Source organism: Hesperophylax consimilis, chromosome 26 (assembly GCF_061612785.1).
Source record: "Hesperophylax consimilis isolate HC1 chromosome 26, BYU_Hcon_1.0, whole genome shotgun sequence".
Classification (NCBI taxonomy): domain Eukaryota; kingdom Metazoa; phylum Arthropoda; class Insecta; order Trichoptera; family Limnephilidae; genus Hesperophylax; species Hesperophylax consimilis.
This window is the reverse complement of record NC_142861.1, coordinates 20,236,723-20,264,650: the sequence shown is the minus strand read 5'-3', so window position 1 is coordinate 20,264,650 and position 27,928 is coordinate 20,236,723. Positions and strand designations below refer to the sequence as shown.

General features: G+C 31.5%; 1 protein-coding gene across 1 annotated transcript; it reads left to right on the top strand.

Annotated features, from left to right (window-relative positions):
- Positions 1–27,928, top strand: LOC149411275 (circadian clock-controlled protein daywake-like). The gene is made up of 6 exons (XM_089647525.1): positions 1–202; positions 21,907–22,049; positions 23,610–23,704; positions 23,922–24,058; positions 26,407–26,556; positions 27,720–27,928. The coding sequence occupies exons 1-6, from the start codon at positions 127–129 to the stop codon at positions 27,872–27,874; spliced, it is 756 nt and encodes a 251-aa protein (XP_089503651.1). The 5' UTR covers positions 1–126; the 3' UTR covers positions 27,875–27,928.

Genomic DNA, 27,928 nt, shown 5'->3' with positions numbered 1-27,928 from the left:
GGTATTCTGCGTGGTCGCTCTGTCATATAGAAGAGTTTACAGAATTCTTATATAAACAGTAGTTTGTGAAGCTTCTCTTATAGCACTAATAAGTATTAAAATAGTACTAATTAAATATAGTTTGAAATGTCGAAACTAAACATTTTCCTGTCTTTTGTGATATTGCAAACTTTCATCAGTGTCACTTTCGGAGGAGCCATACGTAAGTTATTCATATTATTATGATCACAGAATAGTGTGTTTGAGACAGTGTGTGAATGTGAATGAAGCAATGGGTGTGTGCCGAGACATCGTATTATCTGCATACCACTGCAAAGACATTTTGTGATGCTTAGTAGTTAATTTTATAATTATTGTTTGCTGTTTAGTAATTTTTAACATGCAATGTTATTTCAAGTAACGCTATGTCAGTATAATAAGAACTTAGATTGCTAATATTGATATATAAAATGGATTCCATGAGTAATAAAAAATAATAACGTTAATACAATGAGAGTGGAAATGACAGCAAATATTACAGTTAGTAAATATGTTTTGAAAAACCTTTTGTACTTTTTAAATTTGAATTAGTGCAAAATTATTTCCTGGATTGAAATTTTTTCAAGAAGTGCTGACCATGGGAATTACGCCGGTTGCAAACACGTGATTTGAATTTTCACCTCAAGAAGACAAAATTATGAATATCCATCATTTTATTGAATTACAACAAATATAACGTGTTAATTATTTTCTTAATCAGATCTAAACTGTGACCTTTCTCTTGTTTTTTAATAATGAAAAGTTCTCGGAATAAAACTGTAGATTTGTATAAAAATCAAATTTACGTCACCCGCCCGCAAACACTGTTATTTAAGCAAATTGATAACCCTTGCATCAATAACTATTAATTAATTGAAACGTTGCTACATTTAAGCTATGATTAGTAACCAGATCTCAAGAGCTAGTTACTTCTCAACCTTACCCTAACCTTTTTTCCTTCCCATCTTTCTTTAGCCTTCCAACAATCATCCAACAGGGATGCCAATTTTCCCATACATCTGGACTGTAATCCTATTAATCTTTGCGATATGACATAAATAACAACAAAAAAACTTTTGTTGGAATTATAGCCAACGTTACAAGCAATGTTTACAAGAAATTTTTAAGCCAATTTTATGGACATTAATGTCGAAAAAATGTATCCACTGAATACATTAATTCCTAGAACTCTGGCTCATTCTTATTCAAAACATTCATACGTTTTCACTTTCGGCAGATGGTAATTTTATATTCTTTGGTTGTGACTTGGACACACCAATAAAAGTGAAACCATTTATTTGCAAAAAGAACTAGCATGAGAATATAAATCTTCTTATTACACTTATACTTATTACATACGATGGTATTTTGATTCAGTAGGTAACGGTAATTATTACATTATTAATTTTTAGTAACTCAGTAAAGTGTCAGTGGTTTCACAGAATTTGAACAATTCATCAAATTTCCAAGTTCTGCGAAAGTTCTATTTAAGTCCTGCTTTTATTTCAGTTGTTATAAACAACTAGCACACAATGAAATAATAACAGACCCTTACTTAAACATTAACATAACTTCAATTTTAACTTTGAAATTTGATGTTCTGTTCCAATTTCCAAGTCAATATTGAAGTTCTGTGAAAGTTCTATTCAAGTTCCGTTATTATTTCAGTTTTATGAAGCAACTGGCCTATGATTATGTGATAACAGAATTTGAATAGAACTTGAAAATTAGCTTTGAAATTAGATGAATTGTTCAAATTCTGAAAAACAACCCATCCTATGGATACCGATTTCACAGAATTTGAAAAATTCATCAAATTTCAAAAAAAAATTTCAAGTTCTGTGAAGGCTCTATTCATGTTCCGTTATTGTTGTGTAATTATGGGCTAGATGTACCACATAACTAAAATATTAACAGAACTTGAATAAAAGTTTATCAGAGTTAGATAATTAGCTTTGAAGTTTGAGGAATTGTTCAAATTCTGTGAAACACCCCGTCCTAAGACACCTCAATGTAACAACCGGATAGTGACTGAGTAGATAAATGAGTTTGGTCCCAACCTAGGCGTCGTGAGTTCAATTTTTTCTCTCCTAGCTAAATCCTCCGTCATTATACAAGCAACATTTTACGCTATTGATAATGGTACTGGAAGTTTTTTAAAATATCGTCGCAATATCCATAATGTTAATTTGCCTTTCTTTTAAAAAATATTTCATATTTATACCTTTTTCACTTTTCGTTGCATAGGTAGTTAAGATAAGTATTGATTGTAATTGAAAGGTGGCATCATTTCCTAATGGATACCGTGTTATCAATGGGGTCAAGATGTCATTTTCTTATCGTAAATTATGAAGGATGTTACAACTTCGTAAAACAGAGTAGAGAAAGAAATTTAAAACATTTTAAATCACAACGTGTTATTTAATTCTCAGTAATATGTAATTATATAATAAAACAAACATGTAACTAGAAAATTAACAACCTTCTCAAGGTTCCGTGGGATGAGATGTAAATTTTGATTCGTAAATTTTATAGCTTTTATCTCAACGATGATTAACAACTTATAATATTATTTTTTATATGAGTTCCGCACAAGAGTCCCAACTGCTCCCAACCGTCTACAGCCAGTGAGACTATGGCATCCTCAATTGGGGTATGTTGTGAGGTTGTGGGTAAAGCCATTTCAAGCACCGCTTCAATTCTGAATGGTGGTCTTACACCAGGGCGATACTTAGAGTATATTCCACTCTGAAAAATTCCACAAGTATACTTTATATTATTTTAAATGAAAAAATTGTGAAATAACACATATTAATCAAATAAATTTTACTTGCGTGCGTCGGAATTAGAACCCGCTACCTTCGGATTGCTAGTAGAGCTATACCCCTCGACCACGTCAGCCGTGAACATTACATACTATCTTCTCGGATTACTCTCTCTTCCACGATCGATCTCATTTCTTCATTACAATTATATCGAATATTATTGAACAACAATTGAAACCGAGATCAAATAAACAACATAGCTTCTTGTATAATTTTTTGACTTTCAAAGATGTATTTAAAAGCTTCATAGCTCACTCCCGTAATTACGCTGTACCCTGAAAATAATTGCATTAACCATTCCACGAGCTGTACAAATTTCTATACAGTGTTTGATTCATTTTACTTCTTCATATACCTATCACGAAACAGATATTTTTTTGGTATTTTTCCATTATATACTCTGTTATGTCTCTGCTTTACAGATTTCTATGTTAGGAACTCTTTGATAAGTTCTTTTACTATAATTGTGTTTATTTACGTAACAATTAATAAGTCTGGATTTAGCTACACTGTTCATTACCCGAGGGTTGATAATTCTCTCTTTCTAGAAGCTTGTTGTCTGCCAAAATCTAATAATATCCCACTATCTAATAATATCCCACAGGCAATTGCTACACTCTAGCGACATCTGTCGGACTCTGGAGTAAGCTTTATGACTAGCGCCATCTATCGCTTAAATACCCAACTTATTACCATACATCACACACTCCATTATATTACGTCCGGATACTCATGATATTCATGCAACGTTCTTGTTTTTAGCTTTCGTTTTTAAGTAATTCAAGTCCGAAGGAGATTTTTTGTGGATAAATTCGAAATAGTCGGTCGCTGCGGGGTGAACACCACCTGCTTATTTCATTTTAAAATGCGCCTATTTTTAACCCTTTTAGTAGACGAACAGATGTAAAAGTTTTTTTTAAATGCGCAGATCGAAAAAAACGTTTTTTTAGGTTCTCTGTGTGATGTAGATTCATCAGTTCCACGCTTGTACACTAGTTTCCCGTCACCGTGTATCACTGGTTCTATTCGTGAATCGTCTTATTTGAGAAATTAGTTTGCCTCAAATGCTGATATATTTATGATTACCTATTCATCGCCAATAACAGTTGGTTTCTTACCTAAATATATATTTTTAAATATTATTCAAATAAGTGATGCATTGAAAATAGACCTCATGTTATAGAATTCTTGGAACAGACGAAATTCTGTTTCTACAAACTACAAGGTAATTATTATTTTTTACACCCTATTTCAATATTTGTCGTAATCGTAAATTTCAATGCAAATTTTTTATTTTATTCAAGAATGAGTACATATTTATTAATGTGCATCATAGAATATGAACGAGGTTTGAAGGTCGTTATCGAAAATCAATTACTAGTTTATTGAAGTTCTATGTGATATCGGATAATACGAGTGTAATTGCATTAAAGGGCCATGTTTTTATATTACAAAACATACCTTTCGGATGCAATGTGTTTATTTTTAAGTAGCAATAATTTGGTAATTTATAATGTTTTACATATTAAAAACTGTTCTCATAAAATTTAATAAATAAACAGAAATATTTAGGATTTTTCTAAAATAATAGACTAAGGACGGGTTGTTTCAGAGAATTTTAACAATTCATCAAATTAAACAGTTGATTATTAATTTCTGTGAAGGTTCTATTAAAGTTCTCTTATTATTTCTGTTTTATGAAACAAATGGTCAATAATAATATAATAACAGAACTTGAATAGAACCTTCACAGAGAGGACGGACCGCCAAACAACTCGGTCTTGGCACATACTCCTTGCCTCATTCACATTCATACATCGTCTCATACATACTCTACTATTATTCTGACTCTTGACATGGCCCGACTCAAATATCTGATTCACTTGGTCGTGCCATGTCTTCCTCGGGCGTCCCCGACTTCTGCTACTATTCACATTTGCATCGTATATTCTCCTTATACTCCTTTATTCGCTCATTCTCTCCACATGCCCAAACCATCTAAGCATCCCATTCTTGATCTTACTCATTACGCTTATATCAGCCTTGCACTCTTTGCGGATCTCCACATTTCTCACACGACCATACATGGTTTTACCACACATACGCCTTTCATCCTTTCTTTGTCAGTTCCATGCCTCACTTCCGTATATCAGGGTAGGTACCAGCACTCCATTGTGGGCTGCTAACTTCGCTTCTTTGGACAATTTGTTGTTAGCGCCAACTGAGTTCAGTCCTCCATTAAAGAAGTTACTTGCATTTACGCTTCTTTCAATATCTCTTTCAGCATTCCTTCCTAAATACACAAACTCATCCACCTGCTCCTATTATTCCTCATTCACAACTATATTTCACACTGTTTTCGTTTTCTTATACCTATTCAATACTAATAAATATAAACTTCCACGGTAAATGAAGGAATATCTCGAAGAACGAAGTTATCATCGATTATTGAATAACATATCTCTTTAATATTACGAGTGTAAATGTACTAAAGGGCCATGTTTATATATTACAAAACATACCTTTTTGATGCAATGCAATAAAAACTTCAACGGTAAATGAAGGAATATCTCGAAGAACGAAGTTATCATCGATTATTGAATAACATATCTATTTAATATTACGAGTGTAAATGTACTAAACGGCCGTGTTTATATATTACAAAACATACCCTTTTGATGCAATGCAATATAAACTTCAACGGTAAATGAAGGAATATCTCAAAGAACGAAGTTATCATCGATTATTGAATAACATATCTCTTTAATATTACGAGTGTAAATGTACTAAACGGCCGTGTTTATATATTACAAAACATACCTTTTTGATGCAATGCAATATAAACATCCACGGTAAATGAAGGAATATCTCGAAGAACGAAATTATCATCGATTATTGAATAACATATCCCTTTAATATTACGAGTGTAAATGTACTAAAGGGCCATGTTTATATATTACAAAACATACCTTTTTGATGCAATGCAATATAAACTTCCACGGTAAATGAAGGAATATCTCGAAGAACGAAGTTATCATCGATTATTGAATAACATAGCATGAAAAACATGATTGCATAGGAAACATCAACAATGACGTTAGTAATTTACATTGTGATTATTAACTTGAATGACGTCAGCGCCAATGTAATAGGATTCCACTGAGCAGAAATTATAACATTATTTAAATAAACAATTAATAAAAAGTACTAGACTTTATATTATCCATAGTATGAAGAATAACATCAGAAACACTTTCCATACAAATTTGAATGGAAACAAATGTTTTATTTAGCCCAACAGCTACCTTACTTAAACTCAATTCGTATTTGTTTATTCGATTTGAATGACTTAAACACAGTTTTGTATTTAAAATTTAAGCATCGATTAGGTAAATATTTCAGGGAAAAAATACTAATACTGAATATTGCACATTTATTAAGAATCTATTCAAATTATTCATAATCCGGGAAATACAGGATTGCAGGTCCTTAACGAATGAATTTATTGGTTTCATAATAAAATTTTAGTATAATACGAATGTAATAATTTTTCGAAGAAAACTTCTTCTAACTGCTTTTCACTTTGTGATGGCATTATTTATTTTTTATTAAAACACAATGAATATGAAAGCAGATATTATTAATAAACAAAAAATTTTTATAAACCCCATTTTAAATATTTTCCCAATTACCCGGTCTTTCCCGTCTATTCGGAATTCCTACTTTGAATAACCCTCCCCCACTCTTACCCCTCCCCGCTCCTTCTACCTCTTCTTTCTAGAACTAATTTTAATTATAACTTTAGTATACTTGTGCTCCTGATGAAGTGAACTTGGTTCATGAAACATGTTGAGATTTTGTATCGAAATAAAGTGATGTAAACAATGTTATTTGTGTTTTAATAAAAAATACGAATGTGTTATCACAATGTCGGAACATGTGTTCATAAAAATCCTGGTATTTCCGCATTTATTCATTGTATATTATCAAGTCAAATGCAGGTGCATGAACACGTGTTTCCATTTATTGCGGAATCGCTAAAATTTTATCAGGAAATGGCCTGCAATCCCGTTTGTAAACGGATTAGCAATAATTTGAAGCGATTTGAATAAGCTACCAAAACTCATTTTAATAAAATAAAATACTTTTTTGTTTTATTTTATTAAATATGTCAAACCACAAAGTGATTGCTTTCTACAATAATATAAAACTCATTTTCTTCATGTTGGATCACGAAACACGCCAAAAAATAAGACGCTTTTTAAGTGTTTTTTTTTTTGGGGTATTATACCGTAATGCGCTCTTTCCTTAGCTAACGTTTCGGACAGCATTACAGTGTTCATCATCAGAGCAGATGTGTAAACGAAGATTGTGGTGTAGTGTGTGCATATGTATGTAGATGCGATGCCGTGTTGATGACGGAAACTGTAATACTGTCCGAAGCATTAGCTAAAGCAAGAGGTAGCTTATTATACTATAATACTTTTGGACGTGAAAAATTCAAATCATCATGCACTTCTTGTGTTATTATTTATTCTATGATATTAGCAGATTGCATTTATTTTTATCTTTATCTATTTGATGTGATTAATTACTTAAATATTTGGTGTGAATAACCTTACTGTATAGTATGCAAAGTAGCTATTGGTAAATATACAGAAAATAGCGACACGCTCAATCCAAATATTTTTATTTATTTTAAAAACTCTTTCAAGTATTTATATAATAACGAGAAGTTTTTATTTCAGTTTCCGGAAATGGATAATAATTCATTTTAATAGTTATGTGGTAGTAATTAATAATTAAAATTGATTGTTTACTTGCTGACCATTATAACAATGGCCGTCTACTGAACAATATTGTCAATGTTTTAAGGTTAGTTTTTTTTTCTTTTCTTATTTAAACCAAAATATAAACCTATGATCCTAAAATAGGTTATCATGTTCTTAGTTAGGGTTTATTTTTTTTAATCTTTTTTTATATTAGACGGAGAAAAACGAGTATTGCTTATTTATTAAAATCCCGTTAAAAGGGGGACAGCAGGCCGCACCAGCAGGGACCAGCAGGGATCGGTTCTGTCTCCGACTTTGTTTTTGTTGCACATCAATGACCTTTTGACATGTGCACCGATTCATTGTTACGCGGATGACAGTACAGTTCATGATAGCTTTTTGTTTGACAAGCCCCCAAAGGGCACACAAACTCCAACGGCTCGGAGGGCTTTGAAGCAGAGAATGGACGGTTATCTCGAGAGTATTTCCTCCTGGGGTAAAAATAATCTCGTCGAATTTAATGTTTCAAAGACCCAATCCTGTCTGATTACGTCTAAAAGGGATCCAAATGATAATCTAGTCTCCTTCAACGGAAGCAATCTTCCGAACAGGCCTTCCATTGATATACTTGGTGTAACTATAAGTGACCAGCTCAGGTACGGGGGCTCCATCGAAGCCAGAGTAAAGTTGGCCTCTCAGAAGCTGGGCGTACTGTACAGGGCCCGCAGATACTTTAATAGTACACAACTGCTCACCCTGTACAAATCGCAAGTGCGCCCTACGGTCGAATTTGGCAGCCATCTCTGGTCTGGAGCCCCTAAATACCTGAAAAAAACCCTTGACTCTGTGCAGAAACGGGCGGTCCGTTTGATAGATTCCCCAATCTTAACAAACGGACTGCAATCTTTAGAGCACAGGCGTCAGGTAGGTATGCTGTCCTTGTTCTATCGGTATTACAATGGAAGATGCTCTGAGGAACTAGCGTCATTGATCCCTTCGGCACCGGTGCGTAGTCGGGATACACGCCAAACGCGCGCCCAACATTTGTACACAGTTGACACTTGTCACATGAGAACGGGTCGCTTCTACGATTCGTTCTTAAGTTCAACAGCTCGGCTGTGGAACGAACTGCCGGCCTCTGTGTTTCCTCCCTCCTACAACATGGGACTCTTCAAGACCCATGTTCACTCCTTCCTCTCCACAAAGAGACCCTCCACACAGCATCCCCAAAGATGACATAGGCCCTGAGGGAAATTATTTTCTTCAGGGCCTCCTGTGTGGAGTAAATATATAAAAAAAAAAAAAGGCCGTTTCCTAATAAAATTTTAGTACTTTCCAAATATATTGGAACACGTGTTCATATACTTGCGTTTGCCATGTTAATATGTTAACTTCGGAAAGGCAAAAGGTCGGTTATAATCATGCAAAAATTATAATCAAAACTGTGCGATTAACTAATTTTTGACTAAATTGTCGCTTATGACCTTTTGTCTTTCCGGCCGTCGATATAATGACGAAATGCGAAAATATAATATTTTTTTTATTGAAAACGTGTTTCTTTATTCTTTTTTTGTAAAATTTTAACACGTAACCTATCAACTGACACGTTAAAAGCTTGCAGTCCCATTTTTAACAGGATTTAGAATAATTGGAAGAGATTTTTAATAAATTAGCAATATTTTATATCAGTTTGTTACTACTTGTATTACGTCGACACATAGCGTGAAGAAAACACGTCAAATTACCATAAATAATAATACCATAGTTAAAGAAATAATTGTACCAGTCTAAATATGGCTAAATAATTAAATGAAACCGGTAACGGTCAAAAAATATTCTAAGTGGTAAAAGGTTTAAAATTCTTTCAATAAAATTATACTTTAACATATTAATCATGTTTTTACTGAAGGTTCACACGCCTTTCAGAAATGTGCAAATTTATCACGTAAAAATAAAAACCCACGTATACTTCAAGGAAATGGTACAATATCACGTGAATTTATTAAAGTATACAAACATTTAAAAATATATATAACACAAATACACAAAAATTATATTCACATATCTCAGGAAACTTAAATCAATGTCTTCTCTTCCTGTTAAACGTGAGGTAATTATTATTCAAGTCAGATTTGTTTTTAAGTGTTCACTTGACATTTTTATATCTAAATAGGCTATAAAACGCATTTATTGCAAAGTGAAGAAACCTTACAGCTGTGTTAACTTCCGTATATATTTTTGTCAATACGTATTACAATTCTATCCGGCAGTGACCGCTCGTGTCTTTTGGGTGTACTAGAGTGCTAATATTATTAAAAATGTCATTATTTCTGATGTTGTTGTAGCTGAAAATGATTTTTTTTTTTCCAAAAATCTTTTTTTTTTGTTTAAAGATTTTCATTAAATTTCTGTTTAGCAGTGAACTCCTGAAAAGTGATATCCTGAAAATCTTCATACAAATGCCAATTTAAAAAAAAAAAATTTCAGCTACAACAACATCAATAACGACATTTTTTTAAATATTAGCACTCTAGTAACCCAAAAGTAACAATCCGCCACTTGTTGGCATAATATTTCAGGCGTAGCGACATTTTAAAATAACACCGAAAGTTAAGACGATGCCATACGTAGTAATGCAAAATCGTGTGTTTTTGGTTTGAAAATTTGGTCGCCTAGAAATGTTTCAGTTGCTTTAATTAAATACTGCGAGTAGAATACATCTTGGCCTTTGAAATAATCGAGTATTTTTTAGATAAGTCTTTTTGTAAGCCCAGAAAAAATAATGTAAAGGCCTATGAAAACAGCATTAAAGTTCAAAATCTCCTACTTACGAACCCATTTTCGGTCATGATTTTATTGTATAATGTGGAAAATTAAGTTATTTATAAAATGATCGAAAAAAAATTAAATATTTACGCCTGAACATCCACAAAATAAAATAAAAGGCACTTTTTAGCCATGTTTTTTTCTTGCATTAATCAAAACAGGCGGATGGTGTTAAGCGGGAATTTAAACCTTATCGCCATCTAGGTAAGGGTTGTTATTGATAGCGGCTCAATTTAAAATATTAAACGACGTAGTGCATCGCCTTAAGCAGTATTCGTAAAAGTTAAATCTGTAATTTTTAATAAATACAAAAATATTGAAAATATAAGAGCTACCAAGCTGTCCACAAGCGGCCATCAGGCTAGTCGCGAGTGTTGCCATCGTTGAGAAAGTATCGTTGTTACTAAATGGAATAATTATTTACAATAAGCACTCTTTACATTTTAGACTATTGTCTTAAAATAAACTAGATAATGTCAGTATTAGTTTTAATAGTTGAAATAGTTTTATCTGTGTTTATTGATCAGACGTGACTTAAAAGTTTTCTCCACTTCCATATTTGTATTTATTTTAAGGAAGATAAACAGTCTTAGTATTAATTTAATATACAAAGAATGATGGAAAAGAAAGAGATCAATTATAAATGTCCACATATGGTTGAATACGACTAAGTATTTAGTGAATGTGGACTATATAATAAGCAGGACTAAAACCCAATTTAAAAGACGAACTAAGTAACAAGTATAAAAATGGAATTATAAGAAATGCAATACACCTATATAATGCATTATAAAAGAATATACGTGTTTATAAGTATACAGGACGGATAGAATGGGAGACAGGTTTTGGCTTTGTAGATATTTTCGTCTTACTCCGTTACCAATATTGACGATGACATAGTTCCACGGGTTCCGATGAAAAAAAGTTTTCATTTTTTTTACTATATTATTTAAATAATTTTATTCCTAAAAATATGAATAATGTGAAAACATATGAAACTGATTCAAAACCAATGAATCCACATAAATATATTGGCTCATTATGGCAAATATCGCTCAAAACTTTTTAGCAAACAAAAAATCGTCCGCGTGGTCTTGTTTTCATCGGCTGATATCATAATAAAAACATAGATAATGGTTAAATATTGGTTTTAAATAACGTGTTGTTTTTTTAAACACTTCTTTCAAGCGAATCTTATTTCCTGAATCAGTTAAACTTGAGTTGTACTGATGATTTACGCTTTTTTTACAACTATCAAATGTTGTTTACCTGCTTTAACACGTGTCGATATGAGAAAAAAAAAACAAATAAAAAACAGACTCGGCATGTTGACCCAAACAAAACAATGAATATTTCCTTTCAGACTTGTTCAAGAAACAAACTATACAAAAAATTATCATATAAATTTATTTTACGTGGATATATTCCAAGTCATTTACTTGAAGGTTGCTCGTGCATAATTGTTTATATATAATAACTATATAAAGATTACACATTATTTATTAGCTTTATTATATTGATTCGGTTGCTTAGAACGCAAACAGTTATACCTACTATATGTTAAGTTACAAATATAACTTTGTTCAATAACAACGAACATGAAATTTAATAGGTTATATATCCGTATACGGTCAATAAAAATTAAATTGAAACGTGATATTCTGAATTAGGGGTTGCAAATCCCGAATCCAATCCCGCGGGATTGCGGGATATAAATTAGTATGGACAGTAATGCTGTCTATCATGCTTGATGATGGATACTGTAATGCTGTTGGCTAAAGAATGAGGTAGCGCAACATGGCACAATGCCCCGAAATTAAATTTAATTCCTTTGGCCCTGAAAATCTCATATCGTATGTGATAAATACCTACTTTATTGCTTGTTTGAATTATTTCCAAAATCAGTTAGAATTTTTAAAATCAAAGCAAATTTCATTTCTAGAGTTCATTGAACAGGCAAAAAAAATATTAGTATTTTTGATGATGTTAATTTAAATCTGGATAATTGAGCAAAGATATATTATTACCTACATATGGTGATTGTGTAATATTATTTAAACAGATTATACAATTTCCAGTTCATAAGAGCAGAATAAGCATTATGAATTAATTTACATGAAACAGCATTTTTTCCAAGAACTTTTCAACCGTCATATATCTGGTCCAGCAGAAAAACGACACAAATTAAATAAGTCACATTTTTCATGAGACACATAAAGTTTTCACAAATGATGATGAAATATCGAGAAGTGATACTCGTAATTTATTGCGACTCACCAAAATTAGTATTCCTCTATTTAAAATAATTATATGTTTCAATCATTCAAACGTTTCTGCCGAAAAATACTGAAGTAACATTACTAGACTTCGACTCTAAACATTTCTCTAGAATGTTTTTTTTTTTGACGTAATGTTACAATTTATATCCGAGAGAAAAACTTAATTTTTTCTAAATGTTTCGAATTTTTTGATTGTGAAAACATAATTTTTAATTTTTATTTCCCTTGTAAGCTGTGTCTGTTTTCTTGATAGCTTGCTGAAATAATGCCGTAACTTCTCAGTTTGAAATACTGAATAATGTGTATTAATCTTACCTATATATAATAAGCAAAGTACCTACTATAGCAAGTACTTATAACAAATAATTATTTCATTCGCTTGCCACATTATTCTCTCAACGTTGGCAACACACGCGACAGTTCGAAGCATTTTTCCGAATACACGGCACTCTCCCGCTCCCTTAAAATCTTAAATATTTCTCACATTATATCAAATGTAAATGGTTTACAATTTAGTAAATTAGCTAAAGATAAATATTCTTTAGATTTCATTTCATATCTGTTACTTTTCCGGCTGTAAACCTTTCAGGAAAATTTGTTCGCTTTTGGAAACAACTCATATGGTTTCATAGAAATCGTTTTCTTCCTTACGGTGGAGGTGAAAAAAAAAATTTAACGGTGTCAGAAAGAGAAAACACCACGCTTTATATTTAAATCTAGAAGTTAACTACGGAAGAATTAAAAGGTGCACCTTTATGAAACCAAAAGTTCCAACCGCAATTTGAAAAAAAAAACTTCGTAAATGTTTTATCAAGTATTCTTATATGAAACGACACAAAAATGAGGTGACAATAACGTTTATAATACATTTGTCTGATAAAATAATGTGTTTTTTATCTTTTCCATTATCAGTAATTTTAATTTTTTAAAGAAACGTAAAGTGAGTCATTTTAAAATTTCAAATAATATTTGTTTATTTCGAATCAATCAATCAATTTTCAAAAACAGTTTGTTGTTTTGGGATAGGTAAAGAAATATTCCATTTATTTAGATTTTATTGAAAAGTGGAAATACTATGATATTCTTACAGAATATGCCTGAGGCCTGAAGATTTAAAGTATTGAAAGAATAATGGGGCTTCATAAAGACATAATTATGTGCCTACTACTACTAACAATAACTAAAAATTCGTATTTTTTTACTTATAACGTTTTTCTTCAAGGCCAGAAATATTATGTTAGAAGAAGACTGAAGTAAGAGCCAACAATAAAACCCACGTAGTGATTAGCATTATTGACGACAATCATGTAATTTAGTTGAATAAATAATACCAAGTTGGTACTTCACTGGCCTTACTGCTGACGAAGTAGCAATGCTAATTTATCCGCTGTTTGTTTATGGTTAGAACACAAGGATACCTGGATAGGCACGTTTTTGTTTAAACCATTCCTACTTGTTACAAAGCACTGAAACAGTTTTGTTGTATAATGCGAGAAGTGGACAACATGATTTTGATGACTTAATGACTGGGTAGATACAGGCATTCTGAAAGTCCTTCGACAGCGAAATGATAAGAAATTATTAGTGTAGTTTTTTTCTAAATTAAAAAAAAAAAAACTGTAGTACGTCTGCAGCGACGTATTTCGTGGATCGTCGGGGTGCAAGATACAATAACAATATACCTGTTGGAAGGTTGGACGGCCTTCATGTTGGAGGGAAAGGGTCCTTAATTACGAATACAGGTTAAAATCCAGGCATGCCTGAATTTGAACACCTTTGCGCCGTCATACAACTCAGAATCAATAAAGTGATACAAGACTCTAAAAGCGGGGGTATTTTTTTTAATTTTTTTTTTTTTTTTTTTTTTTTTTTTTTTTTTATTTATTTAATATCAAAATAATATACAAAAATCAAAAAGTCCCAATAAACTACTTTAAAGTAGTTTGTCATTGGGTGCTTTTAACTTAAACAGATTATATCAAATGTATACATTCATATCATGAGAGGTGTAATACAATAAAAATAAAAACAAAAAACAATTAAAGCGTATGCAGTTAGAAATAGTTTGTATTAGAGTCTAGTACAAACTATTTCTTTCAGCTAGCCAATTTTTCAACAAAAAATTTCTTTTTATATTTGTACATTTTTTGCATTTATGATTAGGCCAGAGTCGTGAGACCATTTTAAAAGTTCAATGTAATCTTTTTGTAAAAGTTCAATACATAATTGCAAATCACTGCAAGAAAACACCAATGCAGTATCATCCGCGTACACAAAGTGTTTTACATGTTTAAAAATAAATTTAATAAAAGATACATAAATTATATATAAAATAGGACCTAATATGGAACCTTGAGGAACACCTGCTAAGATTTTTCTTTTTTTACTTAATGTGTTCAAAAGCTTTATTTGCATGCACCTGTTGTTCAAATAATTTTCAAATAGTTTTAGAAGTTTCCCTCTTATTCCTATGATTTCTAGTATTTTCAACAATTTTTTATGGTTAATAGTGTCAAATGCCTTGGAATAATCTATAAATAAGACTAATACATGATGTTTATTATTTAAATTATTATTTATCAAGCTGGCAAACTTTTGAAGTAGCACTTCAGTGCCCTTTTTTTTTGGAATCCATATTGGTTAGTATCAATAATAGAAAAATCTTCCAAATATTTTATTAATTTAATTTGAATGTATTTTTCAAGAATTTTTTCGAGTGATGGCAAAATACTGATTGGTCTATAATTACCCAAAATGGTGTGATCACCTCCTTTATAAATGGGTCTGATAATACTACATTTTAAATCATCTGGAATTTTTGCTTCAAATGAGATTCTGTTTACAAAATGGGTTATAATTGGACCTAATGTTAATATATGTTTTTTAATATCGCTCATTCTGATATTATCGATTCCAGGAGAAGAGCTTTTAAGTTGCTTCACAATGTTTTCTATATCAGCAATTTTAGCCCTAGGTAGGTACATGCTTTGAGGCATCTCCTCTGGTTCAAACCCAGTTGTCCTGTGATTACATTTATGTAACATATTGCAAACATTGTCAGAGAAATAATCAACAAAGTCATTTGTTACGCTTTCTTCGGTCCGATCTTTCATCAAATATTTGGATGCAACTTGGTCACAATCATTTTTACATTTCTTTCCTAAAATTTGATTATATTCGTCCCATGTTTTTTTTGAGTCTTGAAATATATTTTTGAATTTATCATTATAGTATGAGGTTTTTAATTTTATTAACAATTTATTTAAAATATTTCGAAAACACTTATATTCTTTTTCATAGTATTTGTTCGTTGGAGCATTTCTCCAACGTTTGTATAAAAAATCTCTTTTTTTAATGTTATAAAGTGCATCAGTAGATATCCATTCATTTATGGCATGCGGTCGGTTTTTTGATTTTTTGCTTATTTCAATTGTGCTTTTTTTATACAAGTCATCAAAATAATTTTTAATTTTCAAATAAATAACAGAACATTCGGTTTCCTTTAGAAGCGATTTCCAATCATAATTACAAATATGTTTATCAACCAGTTTTTGCGAAAGAATTTTAACTTTATTATAATCATTTGAGTTTATATTATCTACCGAGTTATAGCGTATACTTATAGCTGTTGTGTTGTGATCGGCAATGTTATAGTCACATACACATGCGAAGATTGTACTGGTTAATCCAGCGGGCAGTTTACCGCTTATTCGCACGTAGAAATGATCGATACATGAACTATTTATTTTCTGTTTAACAATTACTTCCCTAGTGACGCCATCTATACATTTTTTCAAATAGTTATTTGTAAGAATATTTTCATAATTTATTATGATAGGATCATTTTTGTTTAATAAATTTAAATTTATGTCGCCGAAAAATATTACACTTTCATTTGATTTAATATTGTTTTCAAACACAGAGGATATTTCTGACAAAAATGATAGCTTATTTAGATTCGGAGGTCGGTATATTGCTAAGACATTTAAAGTGCTCTTATTTGGAAGTGTCAATATTCCAAAAACGTTCTCAAAAAATTTGGTGTCCAGAAATATTTGCGAAAAGGAAAGGTTATTCTTTATATATAACAAGATGCCTCCACCGGATTTTTGTTTTCTACAATAGTGATACGAATTGTATCCGGGAATATCATAAAGATTAACAAGTTCCGAACGAATTGCCGTTTCGCAAAGCATGAGTACGTCAACGTGATTTAAACAGTCTTTAAAATAAACATGAAATAGGTCGAAATATTTACATATTGACCTAATGTTTAGTTGAACAAAATTAAGTTTACTTGTATCACATTTCCTTGAATCTTGCTTTTGAAACCATTCACGCAGGTTATTTACTTTACAAAAATTAATATCATTGTCATCATCTATGAAACTAAAAGACATAATGATTTAAATAAAATATTTCCAAAACATTCATGGTTAGATTATAGTATTGTTCAGTATAAGGTAGGTTTAATAATTTGTACCAGTAAATACATACTGTACATTTTCTACATGAAATATATTTGTTTCGTTCATTGTATTTTAATTGATAACTAATTGATAATTGATAATTAATTGATAACATGATAATTAATGGATAACAATAATTTATTTGTTTCATTCTCCATTTGGTAATGATTTGTAAGTAAGATAGTGTGCGTGAGTTTACGCCGCTAAAACAAGTATTGAAACAGTAGTGCAGATTTAAATGGGAATATTGGTATTGCGGTGTATATAAACTATTATACTCTTTATTTAAAATATAATAAAATATTACACTTATAACATTCCGTATAAAAGTAAAAAGTTGAAATACAGTATTTATTAATAGATAATTTAGATGCAAGGCAATGGACATAATAGTATATGTAGAGTAGGTGTATAGAACGTATTTAAATAGTGTAATAATAGTAATAGTAATAATATAATAATTAAATAGTGTAATATAAAACTAGTAGTGACCACCTGATTTTATTTTTCTAGACGATGAAATAGCAACTTACCTTATTCATTTAGAAACATCTGAGATTTTAGTAACACGTTTATCAGATTTAATTAAAATAAATCTCGCGAAAAGATTAATTTTCTAGGACTGCTGGAGCAAATTCGACCATAGATCTATCCAATACGCCAAACCGCGCACCCAATTTTTTTGTAGAGATCTTCTCCACTTACGTCATTAAGATGCCCACTTAATTTTAGAGCATTTGTTAGGGCAAATTCGACGGTAGGTTCGTCCAAAACACCGGGGCCGCGCGTCACATATTTTTGCAGATGCTCTCTTCACTTATTGTGTCGTTTTTAGCCGTTTTTGTAGATCTGAATATCTAGGTACTTCCCTCTTCCCTGTGTCCCTCCCTTCCCGATACCCTTTAGCCGCACAACATACCCCACCTGTAAATGCCAACCCCAATGATTCCAGTGAGCAAGGAGCAGTTGGGACTCTTGCCAGGTATTCAGATTTAAGGAAGGGGCTAGGGGGTTTTGTTTAGTGACCTATAGAAACAGTTTAATTGGATTAATTTAGGTACGAAAGGCAAAAGCCATTGACAATGGTTTGCTCCCTTGTCCATGCGTTTATTTCTAAATGCACTTAAAAGATACACGGAAACATATAGAACGTACGTAATATATTGAATTTTATTTTTATTTCATTTTATTCTACGCCCAGCTGGGCTTTTACGTGAATCATACGAACAGAATATGCCTAATGAGATATATAAAATCATTCAAAAAGTTTTAAGGCATGAAGTTATATAAAACCGTTAAACTAAATATGAAACAATGTTATTAAAACCTATAACAGTAACATAAAATAAAATAGAAAATAAAACAATACAAGAAGATAAATCACAAAAACTGCATTACCTGCGCTACTATAATTTGTAGAATTCATCAAAGATCTGGTATAGATTACGCTTAATTCTAAATACTTAATTCTCTCAGTCTTGTTGCCCACATCATGAATCCTTTTGATTAGTGGGTGTGTCTGATAGTTGATTATGTACGTGATACAGAATCATGTTACATTTTGTCTTGTATTCCTATTCGGCATATGGAATTTATTAGTGGCAGGATTGTAAATTAAGTTGTTAATGACTCTATAATACTGTATTGTATACGAAGACAAACTTGTGTTTGTTCGTGGATTTTGTTTATTTTGCTCAACCCTGGATAGGAATTAGAGTGCGAAGCCAAATTATTAGTTTAACATTTTTATCCATTGTAAGTAGGGGGATTTTATTATTTTAATGTAAATTGGGTTTTTTCTTATAAAATTGAAAAAAAAAATCTTTTTAATAATACTCATTTGAGAAAAATCACAAAAGAAAATTTTTCAAAAATCTCTTAATACTTAGTAGAAACTCCCTTTACATTAGTCAGAGCTACCCTATTTCTGCAAGACGACGCCTGATTGTTCTAGCAGAAGAAGTAATTCCGGCCTCATTTATAATTTTCGTCCTACTGACTCCTAAATAGCGTAACTCCTTCGTACATTTTCTCCTGTTAAAACAGAAGAAAATGTACAAAGGAGTATTGTAAACAAGCAAATGTCGATCATTTCAAAGTGAATGGTTTTCCCCCTCATTTTCTAGTTCTCGGACTTACTATCCGTATTTTCCTTTCTAGTTTGTCAATAAAATTAGCGATAATTTTGTATTTATTATAAATGCTGTTAATTTGTAATAATTTATTATTTCTCAAGAATAACTTTGTGTTCAATTCCGTTATGGGGAGAATACATAGACTGAGCTATGTACTGCAAGAGATCGCTGATATTTTCGATTTAAATGTTGACACATTCAAACTAAATTAGTTCAGCTCTTTTTAGCCATCGTAAAAAACGAGTAATAGTTATTTATGCATATCTACACCTAACTAACTCTTTCAGTACCGAACTTTTATTTCCACATATAGACCATATTTTAAGCTTCATAAAACCTTTAGAAATTATTTGTGTATAATTTTTTTTTCTTAATTGATTTTTATTATGTTTAGGTCTTATAGGGTTATTTTGTGTTAGTAAGTAAAACAACGTATCGCACAAACAATTGTTTAATTTTTAAAACATATTTATTTACAGTGTAAAATACACAAATATACAGATAACATAAAAAGATAATAATGGATCTCAATACAAGAAAAACAACCAAAACGGAATGTCATTATATTTAATGACAAAAATTAAAAGTTTTAACTTTCAGGAGCCAGTGAAACTATGGCTTACGTAGTGGTTTTACTGTGTTGTTATAAGTAGATATTTCAATCAATTGTGTATTGTTACATAATTACACGTGTAGTTTCAAGAGTTAATAGCGCTTGCAACAATACAAATTGCTTTATTATTACTTTCAATGTCACAACAACATAAAAAAACTTTCCATCCAGACTGACGATCTCGGACCACATAATACGGCTCATTGAAGTACAACAAACTGTTGGGGTTTTAAAATCAACACATGTAAATATTTTAATGATCCAGATGCAATGATCGCCATGTTCGATTATATTATAAAAAGTAAGCTGGAGTATGCTTGTGGTGCGTGGACTCCTCACCAAACTAATAAATATTCTGGAACAAATCCAGAAAAAATCCTTAGCTACGTCTTTATGCGGACGCATGAAACTTATCCAAGGTTCATGCACCATATGGAATTACTTCAGGCAACAGATATATTAAACCTAGAAACTAGACGCTATGCAAATCTTGCAATACTTACTTTTAATATAATTCAAAACTCCATTGATAAAACATTCGTCTTGGAATGCGATGGCAAACATGCCCGAAAATTTCAGCCATAGTTAGCGCCATGACTTTTTCAAGATACTACACGGCAGAACAGATGTGCCAGCATAATATAACACGAGGAATGGCGCTGTTGAATGAAATTTCAGAAACAGTAGATGTTTCGTGACGCTGAATTGTTTTAACGCTTTTTCCGCTCCAACCAATAAGAAGGCTAGGATTCAAATTTCACTGGTTTGAATTTGCGCAGTGGTGCTTTGAGTTGAATCGAGCCTCCCGCGCCGTAGCGAAAACGTCATCTAATGACAGTTGACAAAAATACCGTACCGAAAAAACAACCGATGTGTCAATTCGATTTTTAACCGGAGTTATAATTAGTTCAATCTTATACGAGTACCTGTGAATTCCTCCACCATACGAGCGCTGCCAAAAGAACCATATCATAGAACATCATTACCAACTCTTCCGTAAGTCACATTTGCGAATAACTATCCTTTTGGCTCGGCGAACGGAGCGTTAATTTACATTGGCACATGCCTGCCTAGATTATAACCATTATAATCTAACCCATGTATCGATAGTCTACGCGATTATCGCACAGTAGAAGTTTAATTTCACTGTTTATTTTTTCTTTACATAAAATAATTACATACTTTCATAAAAAAAATTATTATCTTGCCTGGCGCAAATGAGAATAATAATTCTTTAGAAGAACATGTTTTATGTATTCAACTCTCAAATCCCAGAGCTGATGAACTCTGATATCCCCGATAGGGTAATTTGATGGATTATAGAAACAAGACGATGAACGAAAAACTATTATTAGTGTAAAAACCGCGCACAAAAGTACGACCAATACCGTCCACAATTACTACCGCAAATCGCATCTATGCACAGCAGCGCCCCGCCTTTTATTTCTACCTACAAACCAAAAGAAAAACTTTCAATAGCTCCTCCCTTTTGATAGTCCGTTCAGTTTGGTCGTAGTTCAGCGATAGTCGGCAATCGGTAGCTTGCAATATCTCCCTTTGTTGAAAAAAACCCAAAAAAACAACAACTGGTCATGTAATTCAACATGTTATAAGTATGAAAAAAATTACAATGTTTCTTTAAATGCTACTTAAATCAGATTTTTTGGAATTTATGCTTTATTTTAAATTAGTCGTGGTTTATTAAATATTTTCACAACGGTCGCTTACGCCAATTAATTGAAATCGTTTTTTTTTTATAATTAGCGAATTTTCTGTCATTCGTGTTTACATTTGTCCCCAAAACATCTTCAGTAATTTTCTTCTTCTTTTTGAACGCTTATAACTGAGACTTCAGTGGCTATTTTCTGTGTTATTCTTATACAAATTTTTAGGATAGGCATTATTTAAATAATAATATTTATAATTAATTCCTACATTTACTGACGATGTATTTATTTAATTGTTTCAGCGGATTACATCCATGTTTGCAAGAGAGATCCGGAAACCATAAATGGTTGTGTCCGAGAGTCAATAGAATTTTTACGGCCGAGACTGGCTGATGGGATTCCAGAACTGAACGTCCCCGGAATCGAACCTCTGATCATTCCTGAGGTAATTCATATGTTGCTTTCTTCAAATCTTCAACTTCTTTACATCATTACATTTATATAGAACCGATTACGAACATTGTATCAATGCAAATATAAATTTATAATTTATGATCCTGATTTATGCAATCCAGAAAAAAAATTCGAATGGATTCATACATTTTTTTTTATAAAAGTATTATAATATAGACTCATAAGATAATATTTAAAAAAAATAACAGAAGCAAATATTTAATGAATTATTAGGACCCCGTAGTAAACGTTCGGAGATGGTTTGAAAGGGAGATATTATGTAAATACGAATGTTAGAGAAAATGGTGACATTATTTAATAAAACACCACTCGTTTTAACTAGAGTAAAAATATCTCGAGAAATGCTTTAGTTTCATTTAAAGATACACTATGAATGTTTTAATGCCTATTAAATATTAAATAATATAACAGAACGTTTTCTTAATAATTTTCGGATCTTATTTTGCGATTTTTTTCTATCGTGAAAATTTCATAAAATTAACGTTTCGGCATAACAAATATATAGATATTATTTTCAAAAATAACATTTTTTTTGGAAATTAATAACCATAGGAAATTAAAAACTAATATAATTAAAGGGAAATTTGGTAGAAATTGGAAATGCGGGGGCTTATACTTTAAATAGATCCACTTCACACGGAGAGGAATCGATTTTTTTCCACACAATAAATTAACAGGTGTTGTTAAAAATCATCAATTTAAGAATGTTTTATCGATTTACATTGATCATGACGATGCAAAAAAAATTCTTTGTTTTGCAAAAATATTCAGATTTTCAGGAACACGTGTTCCAACATCATAACATAATAATGAAGTTATTTTCTAAAACCTTATCAGGAAAACTGTTAATTCATTAGTAAGGCCTGCAAATCCGTTTTAACCGGAATTGCCAATAATTTGTAGAGATTCTTAACTATCCCGTAGCCAAGTGGGGGAGTAGGTAGTACCCAAAATTACTATCCACCTTTTGTTAGCTTAAATACTTGACTTATCATTTTAGTATTTTACGTATTTCTGCACAAATAGTGATCTGCGTAAATAATAATAGTTTACTAAATAATTGGGATATCTATAGGTAGTTTACAAGCCTATAAGACAGAAAAATGTATGGAGTCGGCGGAAGACCCACTTGGTCATTTTTCTCTGAGCATATGGTCTGATATAAGCATCGGCAGATTTTAATTTACAACTTGTTCATTTCTAATACTTATTACATACGTAATGTTATTTTTCTTTAGATATGCTTAATCTAGGTACATTTCTAATTTCACTACTAAGGACGCTATACATTTGGAAGCCTTTAGTCAGAAAAAATTGTGTTTTTGATTTTTTCAATGTATTTAGTCTAATGCTATTTTCTGTCTTGTGTGGTGTGTGGAAGTCTTTATTTTAATTCAGTTTGTCTCTAAAGTAAGTTGGTAGTGTTGCTAAAAATCTTTGTGGATAAAATGTGCATTACATATCCTGCAATTATCAACAAACTAATTATTATGAACTTATTTTTAATTGATTTTTTGTTGTTTTTTAATAGTTGTTGGTTGACCAAGGAAATTTGGTACAGTTCAAAGCTGTTGGAAGGGATGTCAAAGTACACGGAGCTAGCAACTTCAAGCTGAAGAAATTAGAGTAAGTTCAAGATTTTATACATTTAACAGGTTATAAAATTGGTCGTTATTTTATCGTTTATCTGAATTCTTCACACAATCAGTTCCACTTTTGAAAACGACATTTTTGTTTAAAGAAAATCCAAGTGAAATCATAATTACAATCACTTATTAATTAATAGACCTACAATGGAAATTAGAATGTTTGGTTGTTTTTAACAAACTAATCTCGTTTTCAGGGTTGATCTGGACCATCTAGAGGTCAGGGCCAGAATCTTCTTCCCCCGTCTCGAGATCGACGGCAAATACGACCTGGACGCCAGACTGGTCGTCGTTGCGCCCATTCATGGAAAGGGAGACATCAGGGCCAATGCCAGTAAGTACATATTCTTACCTTATGTAAATCATTTTCGTGATAAGGGCAAAACTTGCCAGCAAGTAATGGAAATTAATATATTTTTCATGGAGCTACATTTTAGTGTAATAAACAAAAAACAAAACAAGGTAAGACTAGTAGTGTTCAAATAAGTAATGAAATATACCCTTGTGCATGGCAGAACCGTGTGAATCTGACAGAAAATGTATTAAAACAGAGTGAATGATTAAGATATGAATTACTAATTAATTAAATGCTACTCAACCGTAAAACGATGATTTAGTTGCACATCGAATAAATATTGTTGAAATTCTTTTTTGAAACCGTACCAATAAACGTATTTTAGTGACTCTGCAGTTAAAATAAATTAGTGTTGCAGTAAGTGGTTTCTTTTAGGAAGGTGTTAAAGATGAAAGGTGCTAGGAAGGATTCGTGCCTTTTGGCAAAGGTTGAATTAATTTTTGGCACTTGAAGTTGATTCTGTGATTTTTCCCTTGTTCTTCTTAATAAATAGTTTCCTAATATTTAGTATATGATTTGTAATAAGGAGATTTTCCGTTGGATGCATATATGGTTTTTTGAACATAATCCTAATTAATGTTTTATGAGTTGTGTTGAAAATATATATTTGTAATAAGCATTTACTTTGTGGCTCGTCATAATTTACAATAAAAGATATAAATTTGTTTTAGACCACTTTAATTTTAATTGCACTCTACCGGTTTCGGAAGCACCCTTCCTTCGTCAGGAGGATATTAAAACTCAGTTCAACAGTTTGAATATTCTCCTAACGAAGGAAAGGTCCTTCCAAAACCGGTAGAGTGCAATTAAAATTAAAGTGGTCTAAAACAAATTTATATCTTTTATTGAAATTAATTGTCGTTAAGAAAAATTATGTTCTGCTAATCTGTACGACAAAAATCCATATCCTTTTTATGTATGTGGTTTGAAAAAATACATTTTAATAGAAATTGTAGGTATTGACATCGTTATTTTTTTCAATTTTATACAATATTTAATAACAAGCATTAAAATACATAAATCACAAAAGAATACTAGATTCAACGCTAAAACTCAGCACAAGCCTCTTCCACTATGTAAGCGGTGTGTAACTAACTTTCATTGAACTCTGTACGGATGTTAAACATCAGTTTAGACTGTGTAATGTTTATAAGTTAGATAAACAGTTGTTCATCAGTTGTGTAAAATTTTATTAGTGAGACACATTTATTAGTAAGACTTTAAATCGTTAAGGCGTAATGGAGACTCTGTACGGATGTTAAACATCAGTTTAGACTGTGTAATGTGTATTAGTTAGGTAAGCAGTTGTTTATCGGTTGTGTACATTTTTATTAGTGAGACACATTTATTAGTAAGACTGTAAAACGTTAAAGGCGTAATGGAGATCATACATAATTGTATACGATGGAAGAGAGGAGATTTGTAAAGAATTCAAGACCGAAGTGAGCGTAATGAACAAGTTCAAGAAAGAAAACCTCATGTTTTTATTTAATGCTAATTGAGATTTAATATATAGGTGGTACGACTTTAATATGACAGATAATTTTGTAACATGGGAAAAAATAGTAAAAATAAAATTACAATACATAAAAATACAAGAAAAAAAAATATTTTTAAAAACACAGTGATCGGATTGGATTACAAAAAATAAAAATGAACGTTTAAAAATATTATATTTAATGATTCACAGAATTTTCCAATTTAACTTTAAATATATCAATCGCACGAGTATTTGTTCATATGAAATTGGGCATAGGTATGTTATTGTTGGTATGTGTAAGCATGTTATTGTTGGTATGTTATTGTTAGTATGTTTATGTATGTTATTGTTGGTATGTGTAGGTATGTTACTGTGGGTATGTATGGGTATGTTATTTCTGGTATGCTATTGTGAGTATGTATAGGTGTCATTGTGGGTATGTGTAGGTATATTATTGTGGGTATGTGTAGGTATGTTATTGTTGGTATGTGTAGGTATGTTATTGTTGGTATGTGTAGATATGTTGTTGTTGGTATGTGTAAGTATGTTGTTGTTGGTATGTTATTGTTGGTATTTGTAGGTATGTTATTATTGGTATGTGTAGGTATGTTATTATTGGTATGCATAGGTATGTCGTTTATTTTGCGTTTATCTTCTAATGTTCGTTGACACATGAAGGTAATGAGAAAAAAAAATAAGTATACCCAGCATACCAAGATGAACAATTTTGTAATGTGATTTGTTTCTAATATTTGGCTAATTTATATAGCGTAGTTTTCGCGAAACATCACTTCAAGGGCGCTGATCACCTCTAATAAATGCTAACTATCCAATGTTTGTATTACAGCGAAGTGCTTAGCTGATGTTGTCATTCACGTAAAGGTAATTGAGAAGAAGGGAGTCGAATACCTGAAATTCACGCAGGTGGATTTGGACATCGATGTCGGGGACTTCACTGTGGAAATCACCAACCTGTTCAATGGAGATGTTCAACTGGGTAAATATAGCTTTTATAAACACAGGTATTTTTGGAAGACCAACAATTTTAACCCATGCAAAGAAATGGAATGGCCAATAAAACAGTTAAATAATACATAAAATTTTTGGGTAATATTTCAAATTGATTTGATAACTTTTATTACTGCGGCATTAGGCAAACTGTTTTCAATCCACTTGGTAATATTATATCATTCGCCATCTTATTGGGGCGATCTTTATTTTTTTTTAAATTTTATAATTACGATCATCGCGCCTGACTCTAGGAGGTGTAGCACACAATTTTTTTACTAAGAAACTTTAGTTTTAATTAAGTACAGAAATAATGTCACTGTACCTTCAAAAAAGATACGATGAAAATAAAATAATAACATTTATTTCTATTTTTAAAACTGTTAGTTAGTTAACTTGTTGAAATTCCACTGCAAATGAGTAATGAAACAATATGTAAACTTTATTGCGCTTACAGTGATTTGCCGTGTTGCGCTACCTCCTTCTTTAGTCAACGTTTTGGAGAGCATTACAGTGACCATCATCAGGGCAGATGTGTAATCGAAGATACACTTTTTTAAGTTAATCTCTGGTACAATACACAATCCGCTTATGTTGAAAGAGGTTAACTTGTATGTCCCTAACAATTATACTCGAGGGAGATCCCATGCACTCTTATATGCTCTGAAAGCGAAGACTTCTGCCTATCAGAACGCGCCAAGAAACAGAGCGACTCAACTGCTTAACGATTCTGCATTAGCCATCGACATTTTCAATGTCACCTTCAGACAATTCAGTAACTATCTTTTAACGCAGGTCACAAAATAGTAAAACTGCCTCTGTAAACTTTTTAATTTGTAATCTTCTCGTGTATAACCGTTTTATAGAGAACACGAAAAAAAATAAAAAATAAACTTTTTTTTTTTTCATTGTCCAGATTATTTTTCTTTTGATTCTCTTCTTCGTTTAGTTTTGGTGTAGTCTTCAACCATACCGTGAACTATTGAGCTTACCCTGGTGTATTTATTAATATTATTTCAATTGCCTCCGTAATTGGGCACTCTCTCAAACATTGATATCGTGGAATAATTTAATGATTAAAACCTCATATTGGAATATTTAATCATTGAAGACGATATTAACGACGATAGTAATTTATTTTTCATGTTCCAGGTGATATCGCTAACCAACTCGTAATGGCCAACAAAGCAGAATTTCTCCGCGCTGCAAAGCCTTACATTGAGAGGACCACCGCAAACATAGTGAAGAAAATTGCCAACAGAATTGCTAGTGGATACAAATACGATGATATCTTACCTCTGCCCTAGATGCACCTGCATTATATATATTCTTCTTTTTTCTACAACCGTGTGATATTTTTG

Bases quoted from the DNA above. Each gene is read 5' to 3' on its own strand.
- LOC149411275 (XM_089647525.1), top strand. From the start codon at position 127: ATGTCGAAACTAAACATTTTCCTGTCTTTTGTGATATTGCAAACTTTC. The intron at 203-21,906 runs GTAAGTTATTCA...TAATTGTTTCAG, and splicing joins CACTTTCGGAGGAGCCATAC to CGGATTACATCCATGTTTGC. The intron at 23,705-23,921 runs GTAAGTTCAAGA...TCTCGTTTTCAG, and splicing joins TTCAAGCTGAAGAAATTAGA to GGTTGATCTGGACCATCTAG.